Here is a 24,153-nt window from a genome sequence, read left to right as displayed (position 1 = left end):
CACGCAATAAATAAAGTAACAAAAAAGAGCTATAATTATTTTTGCCTTAATTTAGTGATAATCAACATGGAGTTTTTTTTCCCTCGAATGACTCAATTTATGTTGAACAAATGTTTAACGATTTGAATTTTAAAAATAATAAATATTAACATTTTAATTACACACACCAACAAAATTACCATTAATTGATAAGACTATTTCTTCCAAGGAAGAAACTAAAAAACAAAGCCATTGCAAGATGCATATTAGTTGAACACTCCTCATCCCATTCCCTCTTCCAATGGAAACATCTCATCTAACACCAAAACCATCCCCATATTTCTATAAACAACAGCAAAAACAAGAAGCGCCCAAATTTCCAAAATTCCACTCGCACCCACCACCTGTTCAATCAATTGCCCACAAGAAAAACCCAATAAAAATCATCCCCAAATGCATTATCCAGCTCTCGCAAACACCCATTCAACCTTCTTCAAATGCACCCGATGGCAATTAGAAGAAACCTTAGACAAATTCTCCTGCCCTTTCCATTATTATTGTGACAGCATTTACCCTGGCGATTACCCTGCTGCCATTGATTTACTCGTTCTTATCTTCACAGCAGCCACCTACATGTCGACCCTTTTGTTCATGCTAGCCGACATGTCATTTCGTGGGAAATTTTGTTTAGATCAGCCAAAGAAGTTCCTTTTACCATCTGGGCCATTTTCACTTCCGATTTTTTTGTTTGTATTAGCCAAAGGCTATCGTATTAATACACTTTTTCCTCTCTTCTTAATGGGTCCTCCAATTCTTCATATGGTTTACATTTCAGCTCTCACATTTGACAATGGAGCAGACAAGGATATTAAATATGTGTTCTTTGAAGCTTCAACAATGTCTGGGATTCTTCATGCCAGCTTGAATTTGGACTCTGTGATTCTGCCTTATTACACAGGTTTGGATGCTTTGGTTGGGAGTGAGTTTTCTGGGGAATGCCCATCATGTGTTTGTAGAAATGCCCCATTAGAAGTTGGGGGTAGATTTGTGTCTTATAGGGGTTGGTCGGGTACTACGTTTGTGGTTGTGTGTGTTTTGTGTACGAGGATTGTGTGTCGGGTGGCAGGGGATAAGGTTATGAGAAAAGTTGTAGTTTTGAAATGGCTGTTGGAAGGGTTGGGTTGGGTTTTGATAACATGGGATTGTGTTTATTTGAGTGCAAATTTGGGAGTGGAGAGAAGGGAATTGCAAGGTGTTGTTTATGGTTGTGTGTTTGGCTTGGTGTTTGTTCATATCATCAAATTGCTGAGGAGATGGCATTTGATGTGTTCTGTGGGGAATCAAAACCAATTGGATCAAGTGTAAATATGGTGTTTTTTTGTTGTATATAGAGAATGTTGGTTTGGTTGCCATGTAAAGTTGAAGCTCTTGTGTTGATATGTGAAGTTGAAGGCTTTTCTTTTTGGAATTTATTGTTGTTTTTTTTTTTGGGCCTTCTTTTCAATTCAATCCAATCCTATCTATAGTTTTGGTGAAGAATTAGTGTGTGGTGGTTGGACTATTTTCATATCTTAAGATGCATCAATCTTTACATATTTCACTCTCATCATACACAAAAAAAAATTAAAACATTTAAAAAAAGAGTAAGAAGAATTTGCCATGAGTCAATTTATGATTGGACAATTTGGTAGGAAACACAAAGATATAAGATTTTTTTTTTCTTGCAAATATAGCAAATATTATCGACATCATTTAAACATGGCAAACTCATATTTAAATTTTCCTTAATTCCCATTTTCTAGTCTATTAATAATAGACTTCTATTACTGACACACTACATGGATCTTGATTGAATTGATTCCATGATAGATGGCTATCGATGATAAACTTTAATTAGGATGTGTGTAGTCTATTAATAATAGAGTCACTAATAGAGTGTTAATATAATGTATCTATGACAAGTCATACTTTAGTATTCTGATAGAAATTTATTACCTACGAGGGATACATTTTCATGGCGAGTCGATTACATGTACAAAGATGATAAATTAACAATTATGTGATCAACCAGCACAAAATGGAAGAACTTTAAATGTGGGTTTAAGTGAGGGACAATTTAGTAATTCTAAGGTTTTAAAAAATTGATTTTGTTATATCTTCAAAATATTTTTAATTATGTTAGATTTGTCATACTTTTGTCTTTATTTTGCAAAATGTGCATAGACCCCTAAATTTATTTAACATTTTTGGCTTTACTAGGCATTATATCTTGATTAAATTACAAAACATACTTGTGAACTGTGTACTTTATTTAAAAATATCTCTAAAATTTCAAAAGTTTTGTTAATATCCTTAGTTTTTTTTTTTTTTAACGTTAAAAACAATGTTATCGTTATTATATAGATGAAAAAAGTAAGTGTTTTATTTCAAGGATATTTGCAATGCATAGTAAAATAAGAGAAAAAATCTAAAAATATATTACATTTTTAAAATATTTGCAAATATGGATGAGTTGACTAGTCAATCTTTGAATTTTTTTTTTAATTTCCAATTTCGCCCTCTCTTGTCTTATTTTGTTGTACAACTTTTTTTATTTTTTTATTTTATTTTACTTCTTTGATTTTTGCTTTTTCCCTCCCTATTTTCATTTTTTCATTTTATTTTCTTTCTTAGTTTTTGCTTTCTTCTTTTTTTTATTTTATTCTTTCCTTTATCCGATTTTTGCTTCTTTCCTTTATTTTTTTATTTTCTTTCATTTCCTTCTTTTTTTCCTTTCTTTTTTTCATTTTTTTTAGTTTTCTTTTCTTTCTTCTGTTTTTGATTATTCCTTTTTTTTTCTTCAGCTCTTACTTATTCCTTTTTTAAATTTTTATTTTCATCCATTTCTCCGATTTTTGCTTCTTCCCTATCATTTTTTTATTATTTTATTTTCTTATATTTCTCCGATTTTTTGCTTCTTCTCTTTCTTTTTCTTTTTCTTTTTTAGTTTTTCTTTCATTTTTCCAGTTTTTGCTTCCTTTTTTCTATTTAATTTTCTTTCTTTTTCTTCAGTTTTTGCTCCTTCTCTTTCTCTTATTTTTTAAATTTTTCTTTCCTTTATTTGAATTTTTTCTTCTTCCCCTTTTTTTCACAAGAATTATGAGGCTAAGTTCCATACGCATGACTTGAAAGTATTCAATTTATAAGTGACTTAACATCAACAAGTCAATCATCAAGTTTGATTATTATAACAAATAATAAATATACATAGCAAATGAAAGTCTATCATTGATAGCCACTAATATTTTCTATCATTGATAGCTTAATCTTTGATTATATGTTCATAGTTAATAGCCACTTGTAGAAATCTATCATTGATAGCCAACTTAGTGAATTTAATTAATAAAGTCGAATCTCGAACTAAAATGTAAATGAAATGTCTAGAAGTTATCACTAATAGAATGTTTATCAGTGATAGAAGCTATCATCGAAAAGAAAAGAGACTTATAAATGTTTGGAAAGGACAAGAAAGGGGCAAAAAGGTGTTCAGTGGTTATGATTGATAGAAGCTACTACTAATAGCATATTATCAATAATAGGAGCTAATACTAATAGCATGTTATCGATGATAGAAGTTATCCGATAACACGTTATCGGTGATAGAAGCTACCACTGATAGCACGTTATCAGTGATAGAGAACTATCAATGATAGCATGATATTAGTGAGATCATTGATATCATCTTATTAGTGACATTATCAATGAAAGAAGCTATCACTGATAACCACAATATGAGTGATGTTAGTGATATCGGTGATAAAACTTAAGTGATATCTATATATCGAGTTTCTTTCAAAGGTGATAACCAGTTATAGAAATCTATCATTAATAGCCTTAAGTGTTAATATTTCAAAGTTGATTCTAATTGATGAAAGTCTATCCGTGATAATGACTGATAGCTGCTATCAGTGATAGCCATGATAAAAGATTATTAGTGATAACTACTATGGTAATCAAAGTTGTTGGTCTTCTTTCAAAGTTGAACACTGTTTATAAATCTATCATTGATAGCTACTGATAGCCTTAAGTCGTAATATTTCAACGTTGATTCCAATTGATGAAAGTGAATCAATGATAGCTAATAATAATTGATAGCAAATTAAAAGTTAATATTTCAAGATTGTATTAATTTTTCTAAAATTGAAAGCTATCGCTGATAGCAACTATCATCGATAGCAATTGATAGAAGCTATCAACGATAGCAGCTGATAGAACCTATCAGTAGTCATCATTGATAACTGCTATCAGTGATAGCTTTTAATTTGAGAAAACCGAGAAGAAGCGAAAAAATGGTGGCTAGGCATGAGTTTTTTAGTCTTTTACCATTTTTTATCTATACATGCAATTATTTTATCCTTGTACTACATATTCTATTTTTTTGGACTTAAATTCTATTCATGCAACTAGCCCTTATTTCAATTCTATATTTCAAAAGTTACATTAATATTTCTTAATCTTTAAAAAAAAAAAGTGAAAAAAAATATAACTACCATTAATATATGAATCAAATAAATTGTTTCTCTAAACATCATCACCTTTCTCTTCCATCTCTTCTCCCTCCTTCAAAAATACCCTAAGGTTTGAGTTTTGAGAAACAACCAAAATAGAGAAGAAATCATTTAATACGTTTTTTTGGAAATAAATGATTTCTTCTCTATTTTTGTCAATTTAAAAATAAATTTCTATACGTTTTTTTGGTCAATTTCATTTCAAAAATAAATTTATTTCCAAATTTAATTTAAAGTTTTACATGGGAGTTGAATTAAGCTAGGTATGACATTCTTTTTTCAATTATAACAACTATCGTATGGAGAAGAAATCATTTATATTTGAATTAAGAAATAATAGTATTTTTTAAAAAAAAAAGATGTATTGTGATTTAGATTTAAATTAAATAACAATAATTGATATGATCTTCTTCGCTAAAGTTCGGTGGTTCGATCCTCCATCTCATAATTGAGTAGTTTTTTTTTTTTTTTTTGTACAAATGACTTATTCCCAGAGTCCTTTATAATTAATGACCCGCCTCTTACAAACGTATGAATTCTAACCTTCTGTTTACGTTGCACTACCGCAATTTATATAACCTATCTCGTTAAAGATGATTAAGTCTATACTATAATAGTCCCATCAAGAGTAAATGCGTGTGTAAAAGGATCATTTGTACAAATAACTAAATAAAAAGGGAAAGAAATGTTAAAACCCTAAAACCCCAACCAAGATGAACCCAATTTCATCTCTTCCAATTGCTCGTCTTCTTGATTCATTTATACAACTTTCAGAGGACTTTTGAATCTTCTATTAGAAATTCCAATGCAATGCGCCATGGAAGAGTTGATTTCCTCGCAATGGAATCAAGGGCAACTTCAACTCTCTCTTAGTTGGCCGACCTCCTCCTCGTGGCTTCCATTACCAAAACCCTTTCTTAATCAGGTACTCGAACCCTCCAACACCATTCTCTTCTCATATCAGAGCCTCTCCTTCTCCAAATCCTCCATTCCAGATCTATTCATCCTTCCCACAAGCTCGATTTCTTCAAATGGTGTTCTCTCTCCCCCAATTTCAACCATTCACCCTCCACATATTCCCACATCTTCCATATCCTCTGCCGCTCTAGATACCTCCACGAGGTTCCCCTTTTACTCTCCTCCATGAAGCGAGACGGTGTCAATGTTGATTCCCACACTTTCGAGGTTCTTCTCGATGCGTTTATCAGGTCTGGCAAATTCGATGCTGCCCTTGAAATTTTAGACCATATGGAAGATTTGGGAACTAGCTTGGATCTCAACACCTACAACTCTGTTCTTATCGCTCTGCTCAGGAAAAACCAGGTGGGTTTGGCTTTGTCAATATTCTTTAAGCTGTTAGATTGTTTTAGTAATGGAGAGCAAGAAGGTACTGCTGCAACTAGTTTTCCTTTCTTGCCTAATTCACTTGCTTATAATGAATTGTTGGTTGCTCTCAGGAAATCAGACATGAGGGTTGAGTTTAAAAAGGTTTTTTACAAGCTTAGAGAAATTAGAACCTTTGAGTTTAATGTATGTGGTTATAATATATGTATTCATGCTTTTGGATGTTGGGGTTATCTGGATACTTCTCTTGCCCTGTTCAAAGAAATGAAGCAAAAGAGCTTAGTTTTGGAGTCGTTCGGTCTGGATTTGTGTACATATAATAGCCTTATTAACGTGCTCTGTTTGGTAGGGAAGGTTAAGGATGCACTTATTGTGTGGGACGAACTTAAAGGGTCAGGCCATGAGCCTGATGTCTTCACCTACCATATCATAATTCAGGGTTGCTGTAAATCTTACCGAATGGGTGATGCAACCATGATTTTTAATGAAATGGAGTACAATGGATTTATCCCAGATACCATTGTGTATAATTCTCTCCTCAACGGCCTATTTAAGGCTCGCAAAGTTACTGAAGCATGTCAACTTTTTGATAAAATGGTGCAAGAAGGTATAAGAGCTTCTCCTTGGACGTACAATATTCTAATTGATGGATTGTTTAGGAATGGAAGAGATGAAGCTAGCTACTCTTTATTCTGTGATATGAAGAAAAAGGGTCAATTTGTGGATGGTGTTACAGCATCATTGTATTGCAACTATGTGAAGAGAGATTGCTTGAGGAAGTACTACAATTGGTTGAAGAAATGGAAGCGAAAGGCTTCATTGTTGATCTTATTACTGTAACATCTCTTTTAATTGCAATGCACAAGCAACGCTAGTGGGAAGGGTTAGAGAGGCTCATGAAGCACATTAGAAAAGGTGATTTGGTCCCCAATGTTCTCAAATGGAAGGCTAACATGGAAGATTCAATCAAATATCAGCAAAATAAAAGAAAAGACTACACATTCTTGTTCCCCCCAAAGGAAGAATTGAGTGAGATTATTAGTTCAAGAGTTCCTTCTACTGCGGAAGTTAATGTTGACGATATTATCGAAAACACAGAAGAAACAGATGCTGACAATTGGTCATCATCCCCACATGTAGATCTTTTAGCTGATCTTGCAAAGTCTAATGGTGATTTTTTGCAACCATTCTCTCTAAGTCAAGGGTGACGAATCCAAGCAAAAGGGGACAACTCATTCGATATCAATATGGTCAATGCATTTTTGTCTATTTTTCTAGAAAAAGGAAAATTGAGCTTAGCTTGTAAGTTGTTTGAGATCTTCAGTGATATGGGTGTCAACCCGGTGAGGTATACCTACAATTCAATGCTGAGTTCATTTGTGAAGAAGGGATACTTTCACTAGGCATGGGGTATATTTAACGAAATGGACGAGAAGGTATGTCCAGCTGATATGGCCACATATAATGTGATAATTCAAGGACTCGGGAAGATGGGTAGAGCGGATCTTGCAAGTTCTGTTCTGGAAAAGCTAATGGAGCAGGGTCTATCTCGATATCGTACAACACATTGATTAATGCGCTAGGGAAGGCAGGTCAAATGGATGACGTAAATAAGGTTTTTGAGCAGATGAGGAACAGTGGGATAAACCCAGATATTGTCACTTTTAATACACTTATTGAAGTTCATAGAAAAGCAGGTCGGTTTAATGATGCTTACAAATTCCTGAAAATTATGTTGGATTCAGGCTGTGCCTCGAATCATGTTACAGATACAACTTTAGATTTTCTAGGGAGAGAGATTGAGAAAGTGAGGTATGAAAAAGCTTCAATCATACGTGACAAAAACAGTTCTTGAATATTTCAATTCTATTACAATTTGGTAGTCTTTCTGTAAGAATGGAGAACCAAGGATTTGCTAGGCATTCTAGATCCATAACCAAAAGAAACATTCATAGGTTTCCTAGCCAAATTTAGGCTCTATGAAGCATGGACATATTAATTGATAGTACCGTAACGTCTGGTCCCTGCTTTCTTTGAAGAAGCATCTTTCTCAATACGAAAGAAAAAGCTTGCAGGTGGTTTGAGAATGATGCTAGGTCCTTTTTTCCGACAACAGATAAGAGAATCGACTTTCTCAACGTTTCTGTGTCGCAGCAGGGAATCGACTTTCTCAACGTTTCTGTGTCGCAGCAGGGAAGCGATTTCATTTGTTATATTCGTGAAGGAAATGTTTCAAGATCCCAGACCTTTGTGCTTGAGCAGCACTCCCAATGTAAGCATAGATGTGTATAAGAGACAGCCTTTGTGCTTGAGCAGCACTCCCAATGTAAGCATTTTGAATCTGATTTGCTTGTGAATGAGAAAGTATTTAATAGTCGGTCTAATTTATTTGATCGAGTAATTTTCCGTGGTGGTTAGTTTTCTTATCTTTTCTATATGAGATTTTTAACATGTCTCAATTAATTGGATGTGAAAAGATTTGAATAATAGACCTTGTGGTCACTAACATTTTTTTTGTATGTTAATTGAGTTATACACACTTGAATTATTTTTCAATTATATAATTCAATCTAATATAATATCTTACAAAGTAGTTACTATTTACAATCACACAGTAAAATGCGGGAAGAGTTCAAATTATCCATTTAATAAGTTTTGATCTAATAATGTTTATATTTTCGACCTCATCAATTCCTCTATCCACATATTGTTTTTTTTAAACAAAAAAATTTATTTATAACAAACAACCATTCTCTATGGTTAATAGCTACTCTTGTAAAAAAAATAAAAATAATAACAAGGAATAGATCATTTCTATTACAATGACTATATGATAATTTTCTTTGTCAATTGGCATGCCCACGTGCTATGATTTGCATGGTAGAGCGGATCTTTTATCACATTCATTTCTCAAAGATTTAGATCAACGCCACCTTCACAAGAAAATAATTAAGAATAAGTAAGAATACTTACATGTAATTTATGAATCAATGGAAATATGAATGTTTTTCTTGATGTCAAATAGGAATGGACTGAAATCTAAATAGGAATTAGACATGTATCATGTTATTTAATATTTTACAATAATAAGTGATAGAAATCATAGTAAGCTTAAGTTACTGTTAGATGTTTTTCTTGCTATTTTATAGGATTTGAGTAAATCGAGTGAAAATGATGAACCATACAAGTTATTGGAGTAATGGGAGCATAACATAATGGAGTGTTTTAGAGCATCGAAGTCATAAATAGGAGCATTGTAGCAAGAATTCCCAAGTGGGTTAATGTCTCAATGAAGACGAGTCAATAGGGAATTGCAGGGGCAGCGTCTCGACACTTGCTCATAGCATCTAGACGCTACGAAATTTTGCATTTTGTCAATCAATAAGACGCATGTTGTTATTTGTAAAGAATTTTGTTCATAGTGTCAAGGCGCTACGTTAAAATTTGAGGATATTATGATATTTTAAGGGAAGCATTGAGATACTAAGATTAGGTTTTGTTATAAAAGGGATATTAATTTTTCAATCCAGTTTGAGAAGATTAATTTTGGGAGTTTAGAAAGCATTCTCAAAAGACAAGGAAAAGATTCAATGCCAGGAAATGCGCACTTCACAATAGGAACGATAGTGTGGCATGTGTAAAAGTACTTTCTTTGCCATCATTTTGTAGTTTTCTTTTGGACTTTTTATCTGAGTTGTTGGTTTGTATTGCTATATTGAATGGTTGAACTCTTATTTTAGACATTTGATAGTAGCTGAGTTTCAATGTTTAGATTAATTTTATGGTTATAAGAATCATGCATGTGTTTTATGTTGGTTGGAAATATGTTGGATTAACTTTATAATTTTCTCTGAGGAAGTGGTTCTGCAATTTTCTTTGAAAGTATTAACATCAGGTTTTGACAACAGATTTGTTTCTTTGCGAAATACTTTCCTTGTCTGAAAATATCGAACTGTGATATTTAGTCTGATATTTTCCTTTATTGCGGTGCAACTTATTTTCTCATTTTTAGGAGATATTTCCTTTTCTTGATTTATCTATAAAAGGAGTGTTGGTTTTCTTTCGGTGAGCAGTTTTATTACGCCAATTTGTGTTTTTGAGAGCAAGACATTTGCAATACTCTAGTCGAATGGTTCTATATTGTATTCTTGCTCGTTGCTCACTTTATTCTGTTGTGCAAGTTCTTCATCCATTGATTGCAACACTTTGAAGATTATCACAGATTAGGAGGAGCATAAGTTATAGTTGTCAGAGAAGGGATTCTCAATCTTAGAATGAACCTGAGGCTCAACTCCAAAGGAGGAATTCTCTGCCTTAGAGAAATCCTGAGATTCATCAATGAAGGGAGTTCGTTGACTTGAGGAAAGATATCATCGTGAGGAGTCTTACACACTGTCGGGTGTCGAAGTGTCAGACGCTAGGTTCAGTTGAGAGGGAGTCCCACATCTAGGGGAAGCCTAGGTTTCGTGTGAGTTAAGCCACTGTAATAGTCGGTCTATTACAGATAAGTACTACATTGTAAATTGCTTAACTCTATAATACTAGTGGATTATCTTTCTTAGGCTTTCTATCCCCCCGACGTAGGTGTTTATCACCAAACTGGATTACCAACTGTTGTGTGTCTTTGCTTGTTTATTTGTTGTTGGTATTTTTGTTGTTACAATTGTTGTCAGTACTTTTTGTTTAACTTCAGTATATCGAGTGAGGAGTCACCCTAATGCTTTTTCACTTGGTATCAGAACAAGTCACCTTTATCTCAGATGCTTCGATCATGGACAGAATGAAGGAAGGATATTCTACCACACTTCCACCTGTTCTTGATGGAACAAACTATTCTTACTGGAAAGCTCAAATGACTACCTTTCTGAAGTCGATTGACAGCAAAACCTGGAAGGTTGTTGTATCCGGATGAACTCATCCTACCATCAAAACTGATGATGGAAAGGAAATTTTGAAGCCAGAATCCCAGTGGTCTAAAGAAGAAGATGAAGTCTTTTGGGAAATTCTCGTGCCTTGAATGTCATATTCAATGGTGTAGATCGCAACATATTCAAATTAGTTAACACATGTGTCTCAGCTAAGGAGGCATGGGACATCTTATTTGTTGCTCATGAGGGAACATCTAAAGTAATGATATCCAGGCTACAGTTGATAACATCAAAGTTTGAGCATCTTATAATGCACGTAAAGAATCCATTGTTGAATTCGATGTATATTTGCTAGATATTGCAAATGAGTCATTTGCTTTCGGAGATAAGATTTCAAAAGAAAAACTTATCAGGAAAGTACTTAGATCTCTACCCAAGAGATTTAACATGAAAGCCACCGTCATTGAGGAAGCTTAAGATATAATAAAGTTGAGAATAGACGAATTATTTTGTCCCTCACTCACTTTTGAAATGTTCTTTGATGGGAAAGTCGAAAAGAAAAATAAGGGAATTGTCCTTCAATCTGCGGTTAAAGAAGTCTTGGTTAGTGACAATAGAGAATCAGAAGATCCCCTTGCTGAATCGATTGCCTTAGTTTCAAAACAGTTTAACCGTGTGCTCAAACATTTTGGTAAGAGGTCTAGCTCTTACAATAACAAGTCTGGTGGTTCTACTCCCTTCAATTAACTCAGATCTCAAAATAGTAAAAAGGAAGTTGGCAAGTCAAGTAATCTACTCTCGCACAAGGAAAATAACTTCGAATGTCGAGAGTGTGGTAGATTCGATCATATACAGGTTCAATGTCCCACTTTTCTAAAGAGACGGAGCAGAGGATATGTATTAACTTTGTCTAATACTAAATCCGAAGATAGCAGTGACTCAGAGGATGATGTCAAAGCACTTGTTAGCAACATCTCCTCGGACACCTCATCATGTGATATGTTTTAATATGATGTGTATGCAAAGACCGATCATGATATTGCAGGAATTGAGTCTACAGATCCCTCTTATCATACTCTTTTTCTCAAATGGCAAGATGATAAAAGTAATAATTGGGACTTTGATAGCTGACAATCATAGACTTGTGTCTATTATTGCAGATATGAAGCGTGAACTCTCTCAAGTTAAAGCTGAAAATGATTCAATATGCAAGAATGTCATAATGTTGAATATTGGCACTGAAACTCTGGAAAAAATTTTGACGAAAGGAAAATCTATTGATGTTAACTCTGAACTTGGCTTTTCTAAAAGAGGAAGCCAACATTACAATCAAGTGAAACTAAAAGGGAAGCAAAAGATTGAGTTTGTTAGAGCTGAAGATCTTGAGTCTTATGGCTTTACAGGTAAATCTACCAACAACGTTGTATTGAAAGATAATCACTTGACTAGATCAAGGAGGTTTGTCATTATTGTGGAAATGTAGGATTCAAACGCCTTTTTTGCTATCAATTACTGAAGATTCTCTACAAACCCACATATTCTATGAGTGCTTCCTACTTCTCACAGAACCATCACAAAAACCATACAAGAGTCAAATAAGTATGGGAAGAGAAAAATGTTCAGAACAAATGTAATGTGGCTCTAACTTTGCTCAGAACCTCTGCTAAAGGTGACTGGTATTTTAATAGTGGAAGCTCTAGACACATGACTAGTGAAAAGCGTTATTTGTCTGATCTCAATTCTATCAGTTCCGAAAAAGTCACTTTTGGTGATGGTGCTTGTGAAAAAATTATTGGGAAAGGAAAACAAAATTATTCGAGGTCTTCCTCCATTGAAAGATGTCATGTTTGTTGAAGGACTTACTACCAATCTTATTAGCATTAGTCAGTTATGCGACCAAGGTTGGAATGTGAGTTTTACCAAAGACAAATGTGTTGTCACAGACAATCTCAAAGCTCTCGTTATGACAGGTTTGCGTTCTTATGATAATTGTTATCTGTGGAGTTCTGATCATTCTTCACAGGTTTGTCATCTCTCTAGACAAGATGAAGTGAGCCTATGGCATAAACATCTTGGGCAATAAGCATGAAAACTATTCAGAAGGCTCTTGCAATTAATGTTATAATCGGTCTCCTCTCTTTATCAACTTCTCTTGGAATTATTTGTGGAGATTGTTCATCTAGTAAACAAACTCATGCTTCTCACAAGCAATCAAGCCATTCAAGCTCTTCCCGTGTTCTGGAACTTCTTCATATGGATCTAATGGGACCCATGCAATCTGAGAGTCTGGATGGTAAATGATATGTTCTAGTTGTTGTTGACGACTTCTCCACATACACTTGGGTGTGTTTTCTTCATAAAAAATCAGACACTTATTCTATTTTTCGTCCTCTCTGCCTTCAACTACAACGTGAGAAAGATCTGGATGTGATACGTATTCAAAGTGAGCATGGTACGAGCGTCTAACCCAATTTCTTGCCAACAACGGATACATATGAAGGGGAGTTGATAAAATCGTCTTTGTAAAGAGATATGGTGAAAATTTTGTAATTGTTCAAATTTATGTTTATGACATTGTTTTCTGAAGAACGTCTCATGAGATGGTTGAGCTCTTTGTGAAACAGATGCATGATGAATTTGAAATGAGTATGGCAGGAGAACTATCCTATTTTCTAGGATTTCAAATCACAACTAAATAAAGGAATCTTTATATCACAAAGCAAATATGCCAAGAATTTAGTAAAGAAATTTGATCTTGAAAGTACCCGTACTAAAAGAATTTCTGCTCCAACTCATGTAAAAATGCCAAACGACTCCGGTGGACCTAATGTTAATGAGAGTCTTTATAGGAGCATCATTGGGTGTTTGCTTTATTCGATTGCCAGCAGACCTAACATTGTCTTTGTCATTGATATTGATCCTATCCTAAAAACAGTCATTTACTCAGTGCAAAGTCAAATACATAAATGGAACTAGTTTTGATAGCAATAACTCTCTAGTTGGCTACTGTGATGCTGATTGGGCAGGTAACTTATAAGATAGAAAGAGTACTTTTGGAGGTTGTTTCTTCTTAGGGAACAACTATATTTCGTGGTTCGGCAAGAAACAAAATTGTGTTTCCTTATCTACGTTTGAAGTAGAATATGGAGCTGCAAGGAGTAGTTGTACTCAATTACTTTGGATGAAGCAGATATTAATGGAGTATGATGTCTCACAAGATGTTATGACTCTTTTCTACGACAATATGAGTGTGATTAATATATCCAAAAACACAGTTCAACACAATCGTACTAAGCATATAGACATGAGATATCACTTTATTCATGACTTTGTTGAAAGCAAACAGATTGTGTTTGAACATGTTTTAACACAAAAAATCAAATAGCTGACATTTTTACCAAGGCTCTTAATGCTAATCGTTTTGAAAGTTTAAGAGCTGCCTTAGGACTCTGCATCTTAAAAGATTAGCAATTAATGTTTTGGGCCAGTCTTTGAACTTTATGGGCCCAACAAATGTTGAATGCTAAGCGATTGTTTAAAAATAAAATCGTATTAATTGCGATTGATACTCAAATCAGGGAGACTAAATGGTTCTTAATCTTGAACTATTTTCCAAATCTATGTTTTCCACAGGTTGATTGTGTCTGTTATCTTCACAAAATCGTGATTGGTTTCTTTTTCCATTTGTTCTTGTGTGAAGGTCTACTTATGTTCAAAGTATATCATTCTCTGAGGGTGAACACAAGAACCGGTGCTCGTACGTCTGGGAGTAAAATGGTGAGGTATAATGAAAAAGCAAATAAAAAACAGGTAGTCAAAGATGTGTCCTCGGTTGCTACAAACAAGTATGGTGTTCGTGTTTATGGAATGTCTATTACAAAGAAAGAGGTTGATGTTGCTCCCTCTTCGGCAAAACAAAGACAGTCTGGTGCAAGCCAACTAGTGAAAACAAAAGGAAAAGAGAAAGTAAGTTCTTCATCTCTTACTCTGATTGATTTAGTAGGAAAATGAGTTGAAATATATCCTAAAGAGAGTAAGTCTTCGTCTGAAGGTTCATCGAGTAGCATGCAAGACTTTGTAATTGTATCTAGAAACCCTAAAGATGTCTCTAGTATTTCTTATCAGGATTATCTGAAGCCAAGGTTTCTGATGAACATTTTGTGAAGATACTAATATTACAACTGATTCTGTTTTGGAAACTATTCTTTATGAGTTTATTCCTACTGATAAAGTTGGCTCTATTTCGATAGAGTCAGAGAATGTCTTATTGCCTGACTCAAAGGTGCATGCATTGAATGATTTTGTTAACAAAGTTGTGTCTGAAACTTTGACCTCCATTGCATCTTTACCTATTCATACTAATTTTGAAGTTTATGCTAATATTATTATTCAAGAAGTTAAGACCCCTAGTAATATTGAAGAAGGGGTTAGGGTTCCTCCTGTGGAAGTTGTTGGGAATGATGTAAATGTTGTGGAAGTTGAAGGTCATTCTGAAGGTTTTCATGAGAATAAAGATGCACAAAATGTTAATAGTGAAGATTCTGATGGTAATGTTCCTCCGTCTGAACGTTCTAATAAAAATCTACAAATGTCAAAAGTGTTGATAGTGTGTCATCAGAGACATCTGATTCTGAATTTGGTCAAGATGAGCCTAAGGATGTATCTAATTCCTCTGAAGATAGTGAGTTGAAAACCTCTGTTGATCCTGACAAGCCTTCTCCTAATTGGGTTACTAGAGCATCTGTTAAAACTCAAGGGAAGAAAGCAACTACTCCTCTAAATGTTTCTTCTATTCCTTTAGATGGAGATCTTTTTACAGTGAACAAGGTGACAACACGTAGAAATATGTAGTACAAAGGAAGATTGTTAATGAGAAGGAATTGTCTGACCGGACTCAAGAATGTTTTAATCTTGTTAATATGATTTTACAAGCCTAGCTGAGCAAAACAATGTTGAATTTAGGCTTATTTTATCCTCAATTAGTGCGAGAATTTATTGTTAATCTCTCCCCTGAGTTTGATAATCCCAATAGTCCAAATTTCCAAAAAGTGCATGTGTGTCGCCATGGGTTTATCTCAACGCTGATTTGATTTATAAGTTTTTTAATCGGACAGTGTATGTAGAGACTCCTGAGAAGCGACCATCTTATAGGGAGCTGGCTTTTGAGTTAACTGGTGGGGCTCGTTCATTCAGGCCCAAGAAAGGGAAATTATCCACTGCAATCTTGAGCTCGAAATATGTTGTTCTTCACAAGATTGACATATTCAACTGGTGTCTGTCTTCCCATAAGTCTGGTTTATTTATCTCCCTAGCTACTCTGTCGTTTCATATTGGTATTGGTACTTCTTTTGATTTTGGTGCTTTTGTTATGAATCAAATCAAACGTCATATTAGTTTTTAGACTTTAAAGCTTCCAATTTATTATTCCCAGTTGATTTGTGGGGTGTTGCTAGCTTAGGAACCAGACATTACTACAGACGCTTCTATTGATGGTCTCTGTAACGAATTTATTGAATCCTCTTTCGAAAATCGTGTTATGCACCATCTATCATCAACTCTAGAGGCTTCAAGAGCGTAAAGATATTGTGCTTGGTTTGCTGGCAACAATGCGTGCAACTTTGGCCCGATCTGCTAGCACGTCCTCTTCCGGTGCTTAATTTTTTACAACAGAAAGGGGAGAAGTAGTGAGTGTGTGGTTGATGTTTGGATCGTGGTGGCTGTTGTTCCTTTTGTTGTCATCTTGGTGTTCTATTGTGCTTATCTGAAGACTTTGTTTCTTTCTGGTTGGTTTGTGCTAATTTTATTAATGTAACTACTTTTGTGAAGACTTCTTTAATGACATTTAGTCATGTTTGACTTTTGTGATTATTATTGTTCACCAAATGGGAAGTTTGTTGGAGATATGTTGATTGGCTTTATAATTTTCTCTAAGGAAGTGATTTTGATGTCTCAGAGAAAGTATTAACATTAGGTTTTGACAACAGATTTGTTTCTCTACGAAATACTTTCCTTATCTGAAAATATCCAACTGTAATATTTTCCTTTATTGTAGCATGACTTATTTTCTCCTTTTTGGGAGATGTTTCCTTTTCTGGATTCGTTTATAAAAGGAGTGTCTTGGTTTCCTTTCGGTGACCAGTTTTATTACGTTGATTTGTGTTTTTTAAAGCAAGATATTTGCAGTACTCTGACCAAATTATTCTACATTGTGTTATTGCTCGTTGCTCACTTTATTCCACTGTTTAAGTTCTTCACTCGTTGATTGCAACACTTTGAAGATTATCACAGCTTAGGGAGAGCCTAAACCATAATTGCCAAAGAAGGGATTCTCAATCTTAGGGGGAGCCTAAGACTCAGCTTTAGAGGAGGAATTCTCTATCTTAGGGAGATCCTAAGATTCATCAGTGAAGGGAGTTTGTTGTCTCGAGGAAAGATATCACCGTGAAAGGAATCTCACACACTATTGGGTGCTGAAATGTCAGACGCTAATATTAACATGCTTAGGGGGAGTATAAGTTCAATTGAGAGGGAGTCTCACATCTAGGGAGAGTCTAGGTGTCGTGTGAGTTAAGCTCTACATGAGCCACTGTAGTAGTCGATACATTACAGATAATTACTACATTATAAATTGTTTGACACTTTAATATCAGTGGATTATCTTTCCTGAGCTTTCTACCCCCAGACATAAGTGTTTATTAGCGAATTGGGTTACAAACTGCTATGTGCCTTTGTTTGTTTATTTGTTATTGGTATTTTTATTGTTACAGTTGTTGACAGTACTTTTTGTTTAACATCAGTATATTGAGTGGCTAGTCACCTTAGCGCTTCTCAATACTTAATGCCTTTATTTTCTTGGCCAAACAATAATTGTTTTTTTTTTTAATTTTAATTTCAGCTCGAGAGAGTATAATTTACACTAGAACAATGAATGCACGACTATTTGTCAATTCTTGCATGAGAGTGAAAGATTCCCGTAGAAGTCATTAAAAGAAGGATCATAATGTTGTGCTTGTTCTTAAAAAAGAGACGGACACGTTAGATTTTATTTCTAGACAAGAGAGTTAATTGAACTCGAGTGAGTCAGTTAAATAATTTTACCTTCTTCACTTATGATTGTATACATGATTAAATTGAGTTGTTTAATTGGATAAACATTGTTCGAACTATATGAAGTCACTACTTTAAGGTACCTTCTGTAATGGTCTCCCTTTGGGTAGATTTTACTTTAGCTAAGTTTTAGATAAGTTTTCCTCTATTTTTAGCTTATGTAGATCAAACTAGACAATTAGTCCTAAGAATGACACTTGAACTCTTACCACTATATTAAAACTTGAAATTGTACTCGGGAGGTATTTCATGGTATAAAAAATCATGTAACATTAGGTTAGAAACAACAGGGGAAAAAAAATCTATACATACATGCTATAATGAAAAAAAATAAAAATAAAAAAAAAATAACTTTGTGGTCTCATTTACTCTTTTTTTTTCTTAGGTAGTGGTCTCATTTATTTACGAGAAGGGAAAATGATAAGAAAACAAAAGGAACCAATAGAATAGTAATATAATCTAAAATATCATTGTGTACTTATGATATTTGGGTTTTTTTCAAATATAGAAAAATGAATCAAAATATTTACTCATAATAGCAAAATATCACAGTCTATCTATGATAGACAACAATAGACTACTATTTGTGTCTATCATGATACAGATAGCAGCCTATCGTTGTCTATTGCAGTCTATCTTAGATAGACTATGATATTTTGCTATTAGTTGTAAATATTTTTAACAGTTTTGTCATTTAAAATAATTTTCCTAGATATTTTAGATCGACGTTCAACTAGTGGCTTTATTCCCTTTTTTGGTTCCAATCCTATTTCTTGGTTTAAAAAAATGTAAGAAACTTGTCTCTAGATCTTCTACCAAGGCTGAGTATCACTAATCTCGACCTTCTAGCAAGGAAATTAAAAGCCAATGAGCTTATGTATTTATATATTTTAAAAAATAGTTTGATGTATTTAACTTTAAATTTATTAATTTTTTTCATATGTGTGTCTACTTAGTATACTTAGGTAGTGTTTGATTCATGTTAAACAAATGTTGGTCCTACTTCAATTGTGTAGGACTAGCTAGTATCTAACACATCTATTATACTAACAAGTGTCTAATACACATGTCAACAAGTGTCTGAGTCTCCAAGTGTCCAACACTTGTTGGACAAAGATGTTGAAGTGCGATTAAAATTCCACATTTACTAGATAAGGATAACTATCTCCAATGATAAGAGGCATTTTGGGTGAAACAAAAAACAAAAGCCATGAGGACCTAATGCCCAAAGTGGACAATATCATAACATTGTGAAGATTCATTATCCGAACAAGTTGTATCAGAGCCATACCCCTTTAGTTGTGTCGGTGCCCCTATGACATGGTCATTGTGATATGTGGTTGAGTTAATCGGACAAGGAATGAGCTCCTAGGAAGAGGAGTTGGCCTAGTAAAGTGATTGCTTGGGAGTAAACACAAATGGATGACAATTTGAATGAAGACTTTAGTGGTCCTCCGTTCAAGGGAAGGATTGTTGAAGTGCAAACCAAAGTCCCACATTGACTAAATGAGGAGGAGATCGATGGTATGCAAGTGAGAACTTTTGAGTGGAACTAAAAACAAAGCCATAAGGGCTTTATGCCAAAGTGAACAATATCATACCCATTGTGAAGATAGTGGAGATTCATTGTCCTAACAATTGAAACACTAGCCAAACTAAAGTGTTTGTGTTTCTTAACTCATAAAAAAGGAGCAATAGAAGTTCCATAACAATAACATATAAAAAAGAAAACAGAGTAAGAAGCTTACCAAGAGAGCTCTTGCTCCAAAGAACTTGACTGTCAATGGGTGTGAGATGTTTATCATCAAGGCGTTTCCATGTTCTGATAGATTTGACAGTTCCCCAATTTCCTTTTGCTGTTCTTTCCAAGTTAGCCACCACCACCCTAGCTCTCCTAGACCACCCAGCCTTCCCATAAGCATGGTACCCAAACCCTCCAGCATAGCAAAGGTTTATCCCAGTAAGCACTCCACAGAAATCATTGAGATGATCATGACCTGTAAATACTGCTTTTACATCTCCTGTTTCAACCATGGCAGTAAAGAAACCAGAGTTCACAGAAGGAGAGCTGATCCCTTCTTGTCGAACACCAGTGTAATTTGATGCATCGAAGCTCGAAAACTCTGGCAATGGTATGTGGAAGTATGCTAGCCCAGGTGCTGCATTCTTTTGGGGGAATGGCTTGTTCATGTATGCTCTCTACACCCAACAATAGAAAGTACATGTAATTTATTTGTTTAAGTATGATTGTAATTGAGCTATTAAATGTGCAAGTTATATATTTAACATTGTAGTTCTCGATGCATCATTTTTCAATGCAAAAGGGATAGATGAAAGGCAAACATTTAACAATACAAGACATAGTTTCCAAGAGGAAACACCTCCAATTTTGCCCACCTAAATACTACGGGTGTTCAAAAAAAAGTGACGATGCGAAAAACCCAACTCGAATCATAAGGGTTGGGTTGGGCTAGTACAATTTTTGGGTTGGGTTGAAATGTTAAAAGAACCAGTCAGTTCAGTTTGCAGGTTCAAACACCAAAAATTTCGGTTCAACTCGAACCAAACCCCCACACAGTACACACCTACCACATGCCTCCATGTCACTCTCTCTTGTTAGTTTGTTCTCTTCCTGTCTTGCTTCGCTCTCTCACAACCCAAACTACCATTCGCGCTGTTCTCCCCTCTCTGTTGTGTTCTCTGGCAGTCTCTCTTGTTGTTGCACTGAGTTATTAAGTCATGAGGTCCACAGTGTAAGGAGTAAATAAAACTTTTTAGTAGTGGGGCCCACGGACTCCTTGGACAAAACAAGGTACTACTTCTCCAACTGTAACTCCTAAGGCAAGACGCCCCCTAAAGTTTATATATAATAGTAATAATTGGTTTGGTTCATGTTGAATCGAAATTTTGGTGTTTAAACCCAGGAATAGAACTGACACGGTTCTTTAAGATTTCAACCCACCCCATCCCAAAAATTGTTCTAACCCAACCCAACCTTTATGATTCGGGTTGGGTTAGTCAAATTTTTCGGGTTGGATGATGTAGTTCAATAGCAGAGATTTGTACCTTGAGCTTGGCTGAAGTAAGCTGAAGCCAAAACTGTTGAGAAGGTTTAATCCAGCCATAGCCAAAGATCCCAGGAACTGTGGAGTAATCACCACTGTCAAGGAAATACAGATTTAGAACAGATTTGTTCTCAAAACCAGATCCCTTCACACCACCTACCTCGAGATTGTAGTTCCCGAATCCATCAATTGCCTTTATTCCTGAAGGATTAACCTTAGAGAGAGTATTTTTCAACCCAACTATATGCTTCATTACTCCTTCCCTAGAAAGAGTAGATTCTTGGTCATGGTTCCCCAAAATAGCAGCCCACGGAATGTTGGAAGCAATTGCAGGAGCAAATGCAGCATCTAAAGATTTTGCGGCATCTGTTACATCAAATCCGAAGATATTGTCCCCTAACATTTCACACATAAACTACTTTCAGTTTCATTGATTCTCGTTCAATAACAATTTGACTTGTTGTTTTTGAAAATTAAAGTTATAAACACTATTAAATAACATAGAGTTTGGTTAAAGATGTATCTCTTTGGTTTCATCATTCTTGGATCTGGTATGACTGTGATACCATAGGGTTCTATCTCTAAGGAGTAGCCCATGTATCCTAAAAAATAGTTTGCAAAACCCCTTTTTCTTTTCAAGAATTTGACTCGGATTTCGAGTATTTATTCAACACCGATAGAAACCACTATAAAATTTAGAAGGAAACCAGCATAAATTTCAAAAACAGAAAAACTAAAAAATCAAATCATTATCAAAGGGATTCTGAAAAACTAGTTTTATGTTTTGAAATTGACTAAGAATTTGAATCCTTCTTTGAATGATAGTGAAAACAAGAAGCATAAATTCTAACAACTAAAAACGAAATGACATTAATTAATCATCACTAATAAATGTTTGTATCCCTTTTCACCATATGAAATTGAAACTCCATAACATAATAACCACTCTGGAAACCCATTTTTCAAATCAACAAAAAAGATGTTGAATACAATCTCAAACAAAAACCAGAGAAAAGCAAAATCAAAACAGACATAAGCAGGCAAAGAAGAAGAGACTGATTAGAAGAAGAACAAACTACCAGTAAAAACAATGAAATCAGGTTTCTCAGCAAGAATCATCCGGCGAAGGAAGGCGGTGGTGTTGAGGTCAGAGCAAGAAGCAAACTGAGTGGGAAGAACATCCTCACATGGGGTATCTTTCCCATTACCATAATGCATATCCGCCACTTGCAGAATCTTGAACTCCCCATCTTTCCCAAATCTCAGCCGCATCGGGTGGTTCCGTTGGACGGCAGTGGATTTGGCCGCCGGAAAAGAAACCGATAAGAGAAGGAGCAGAAACAGGGGAGATAGCACCGCCATAGACATGTTGGAGAGAAGAAGAATGGGAAGTGGATTGTTGCGATAACGAAGAAAGAAATGAGGAATTAATTGCTATCTGTAACCAAAAACCAAATTCATTAATGAATTCTGCAGTGGTGTTCTATGTAGTATCTACTCTTTGGCTGAGAAGGGCAGAGCGATGGTGGAGGAATGAGACACGCAATAATGAGCATTTCACTTTAATAGAAAATAAGCGTAAAATGGTTATTATATTTTCAAATCTTCAATAAATATTATAATTTTGTTTTTTTTATGTCAACTAGCTTTGAAAAATAGTGGGTTGAAAATATCGATGCCTATGAAAATATCTGATTATTATAATTAATTAATGAAATTTTGATTATGACTTAATTAGACTATATTTGATCCTTTTTAATCATAATTTCTATAAAGAAAGACTAAATTTAAAGGTATAGTATAAATATCATGCGAGAGCAAAATTTAAAAAGAAAAATGAAAAATAATTACAAAATAATATCAAATATTGGTAATTAATTGTAAAATTAAAGGACATGAAATGTTTGCATACAAAATAATTTTATAAATTATTTATTATAAAATCTACCTGTAATCTAGAATCTTGATAATTCTAGTAGAAACTAGAATATTGCTCCCAGATCCTCCTATATTGAAAATGTTGAAGATAGTTATATAAATGAAAATGATAGGACTTGGCCAACGTATAGATCCTATTGATAGATACATCTCATTACTCCATGATCTTCCTCTTTCATATGGATATTAACTATTCGTGAAAAGTTAGGCCGAAAATTGTTATGGTCAAGTCTTGAAGAACCATCATAATTTGAGTAACAACAATTATCTTGACTATAGTTTTATTGTGTATTACTACTACTTATGACCATAGTTTTTTAAGGATTTCTTAAAAATGAAAGCTTTGGATGGTAAAAAAAATAATTAAAACTTACATCAATTCAATTTTTGAGGTGAAATAATGTGAAAATTCAATAAAAAATTATTTGAATGAAGTTAACAATAAGTATATATTATTATTATTCTCAATTTTTGTTTCTTGAAAATGAAAGGTAAAAAACTAAAACTTACATCAATTCAAGTTTTGAGATAAAATGATGTGAAAATTCAATAGAAAAAATGTTTGAATAAAGTTTAAAATAAATATATGTTATTATTTCTCTCAATTTTGGTTTTTTGGAAATGAAAGATTTGGAGGGTAAAATACAAAACTTACATCAATTCAAGTTTGAGGTGAAATTATACATTGATGTATGAAACTATACAATTTGTGTAAACAAGATAAGTCTATAAACTTTAAAAACTTCCATTAAGCCTAATTTTTTTTAAAAAAAATCAAAATTTCCATCGAAATTTCGAGTTACTCCCATACTAAAATTTCAAGTTGGTCGAAATCTCAAAATTTCTATTGAAACTTCGAGAATTCAACCGAAATGGGCCTAGGTCTATGAGTTTTTTGTAATAGGTACATATGATTCTTGAGTTTTCTAAATCTATCATTTTAGTAGAAAATATAATAACGAAAATTTGAAAACAATAGACTCAACGAAAACAAAGTTGTATTTTCATATTTAAGTCTTCAAATATGTGTTTGCCGTAGATTCTAATTTAAATATTTGTTTATAATGTGTTTGATACTAAATATTTATAAATCATAAAATATAATTGATAATAGTCTGTTATTAATTGATTCATGAATATGATTTATGTTAAAAAAATTATATCGTTATTATTTTGTAATGTTATATAATTTATAATACATTATGTAATACATATTATATCTTTTTTTTATAAATGAATTGAATTTATAATCTAACATATTATATTTTTAAATGTTTTTATCTTTATTTAATATAATTATGAATT

General features: G+C 33.9%; 2 protein-coding genes and 1 pseudogene across 2 annotated transcripts; 2 read left to right on the top strand and 1 right to left on the bottom strand.

Moving 5' to 3' along the window:
- Nucleotides 1-213: 213 nt before the first annotated feature.
- Nucleotides 214-1,515, top strand: LOC120068005. The gene has a single exon (XM_039019665.1). The coding sequence runs from the start codon at nucleotides 433-435 to the stop codon at nucleotides 1,342-1,344; it is 912 nt and encodes a 303-aa protein (XP_038875593.1). The 5' UTR covers nucleotides 214-432; the 3' UTR covers nucleotides 1,345-1,515.
- Nucleotides 1,516-5,149: 3,634 nt separating this feature from the next.
- Nucleotides 5,150-7,807, top strand: LOC120068043 (annotated as a pseudogene).
- Nucleotides 7,808-8,490: 683 nt separating this feature from the next.
- LOC120068044 (probable inactive purple acid phosphatase 29) lies at nucleotides 8,491-22,464 on the bottom strand. Its single transcript, XM_039019714.1, has 4 exons — nucleotides 21,990-22,464; nucleotides 20,912-21,306; nucleotides 19,594-20,044; nucleotides 8,491-8,803 (listed from the first exon to the last, which is right to left on the bottom strand). The coding sequence occupies exons 1-4, from the start codon at nucleotides 22,276-22,278 to the stop codon at nucleotides 8,781-8,783; spliced, it is 1,158 nt and encodes a 385-aa protein (XP_038875642.1). The 5' UTR covers nucleotides 22,279-22,464; the 3' UTR covers nucleotides 8,491-8,780.
- Between the last annotated feature and the right edge of the window lie 1,689 nt (nucleotides 22,465-24,153).

The sequence above is a fragment of the Benincasa hispida genome, chromosome 12 (assembly GCF_009727055.1).
Source record: "Benincasa hispida cultivar B227 chromosome 12, ASM972705v1, whole genome shotgun sequence".
NCBI lineage: Eukaryota > Viridiplantae > Streptophyta > Magnoliopsida > Cucurbitales > Cucurbitaceae > Benincasa > Benincasa hispida.
This window is presented reverse-complemented; position numbering and strand designations above follow the sequence as displayed.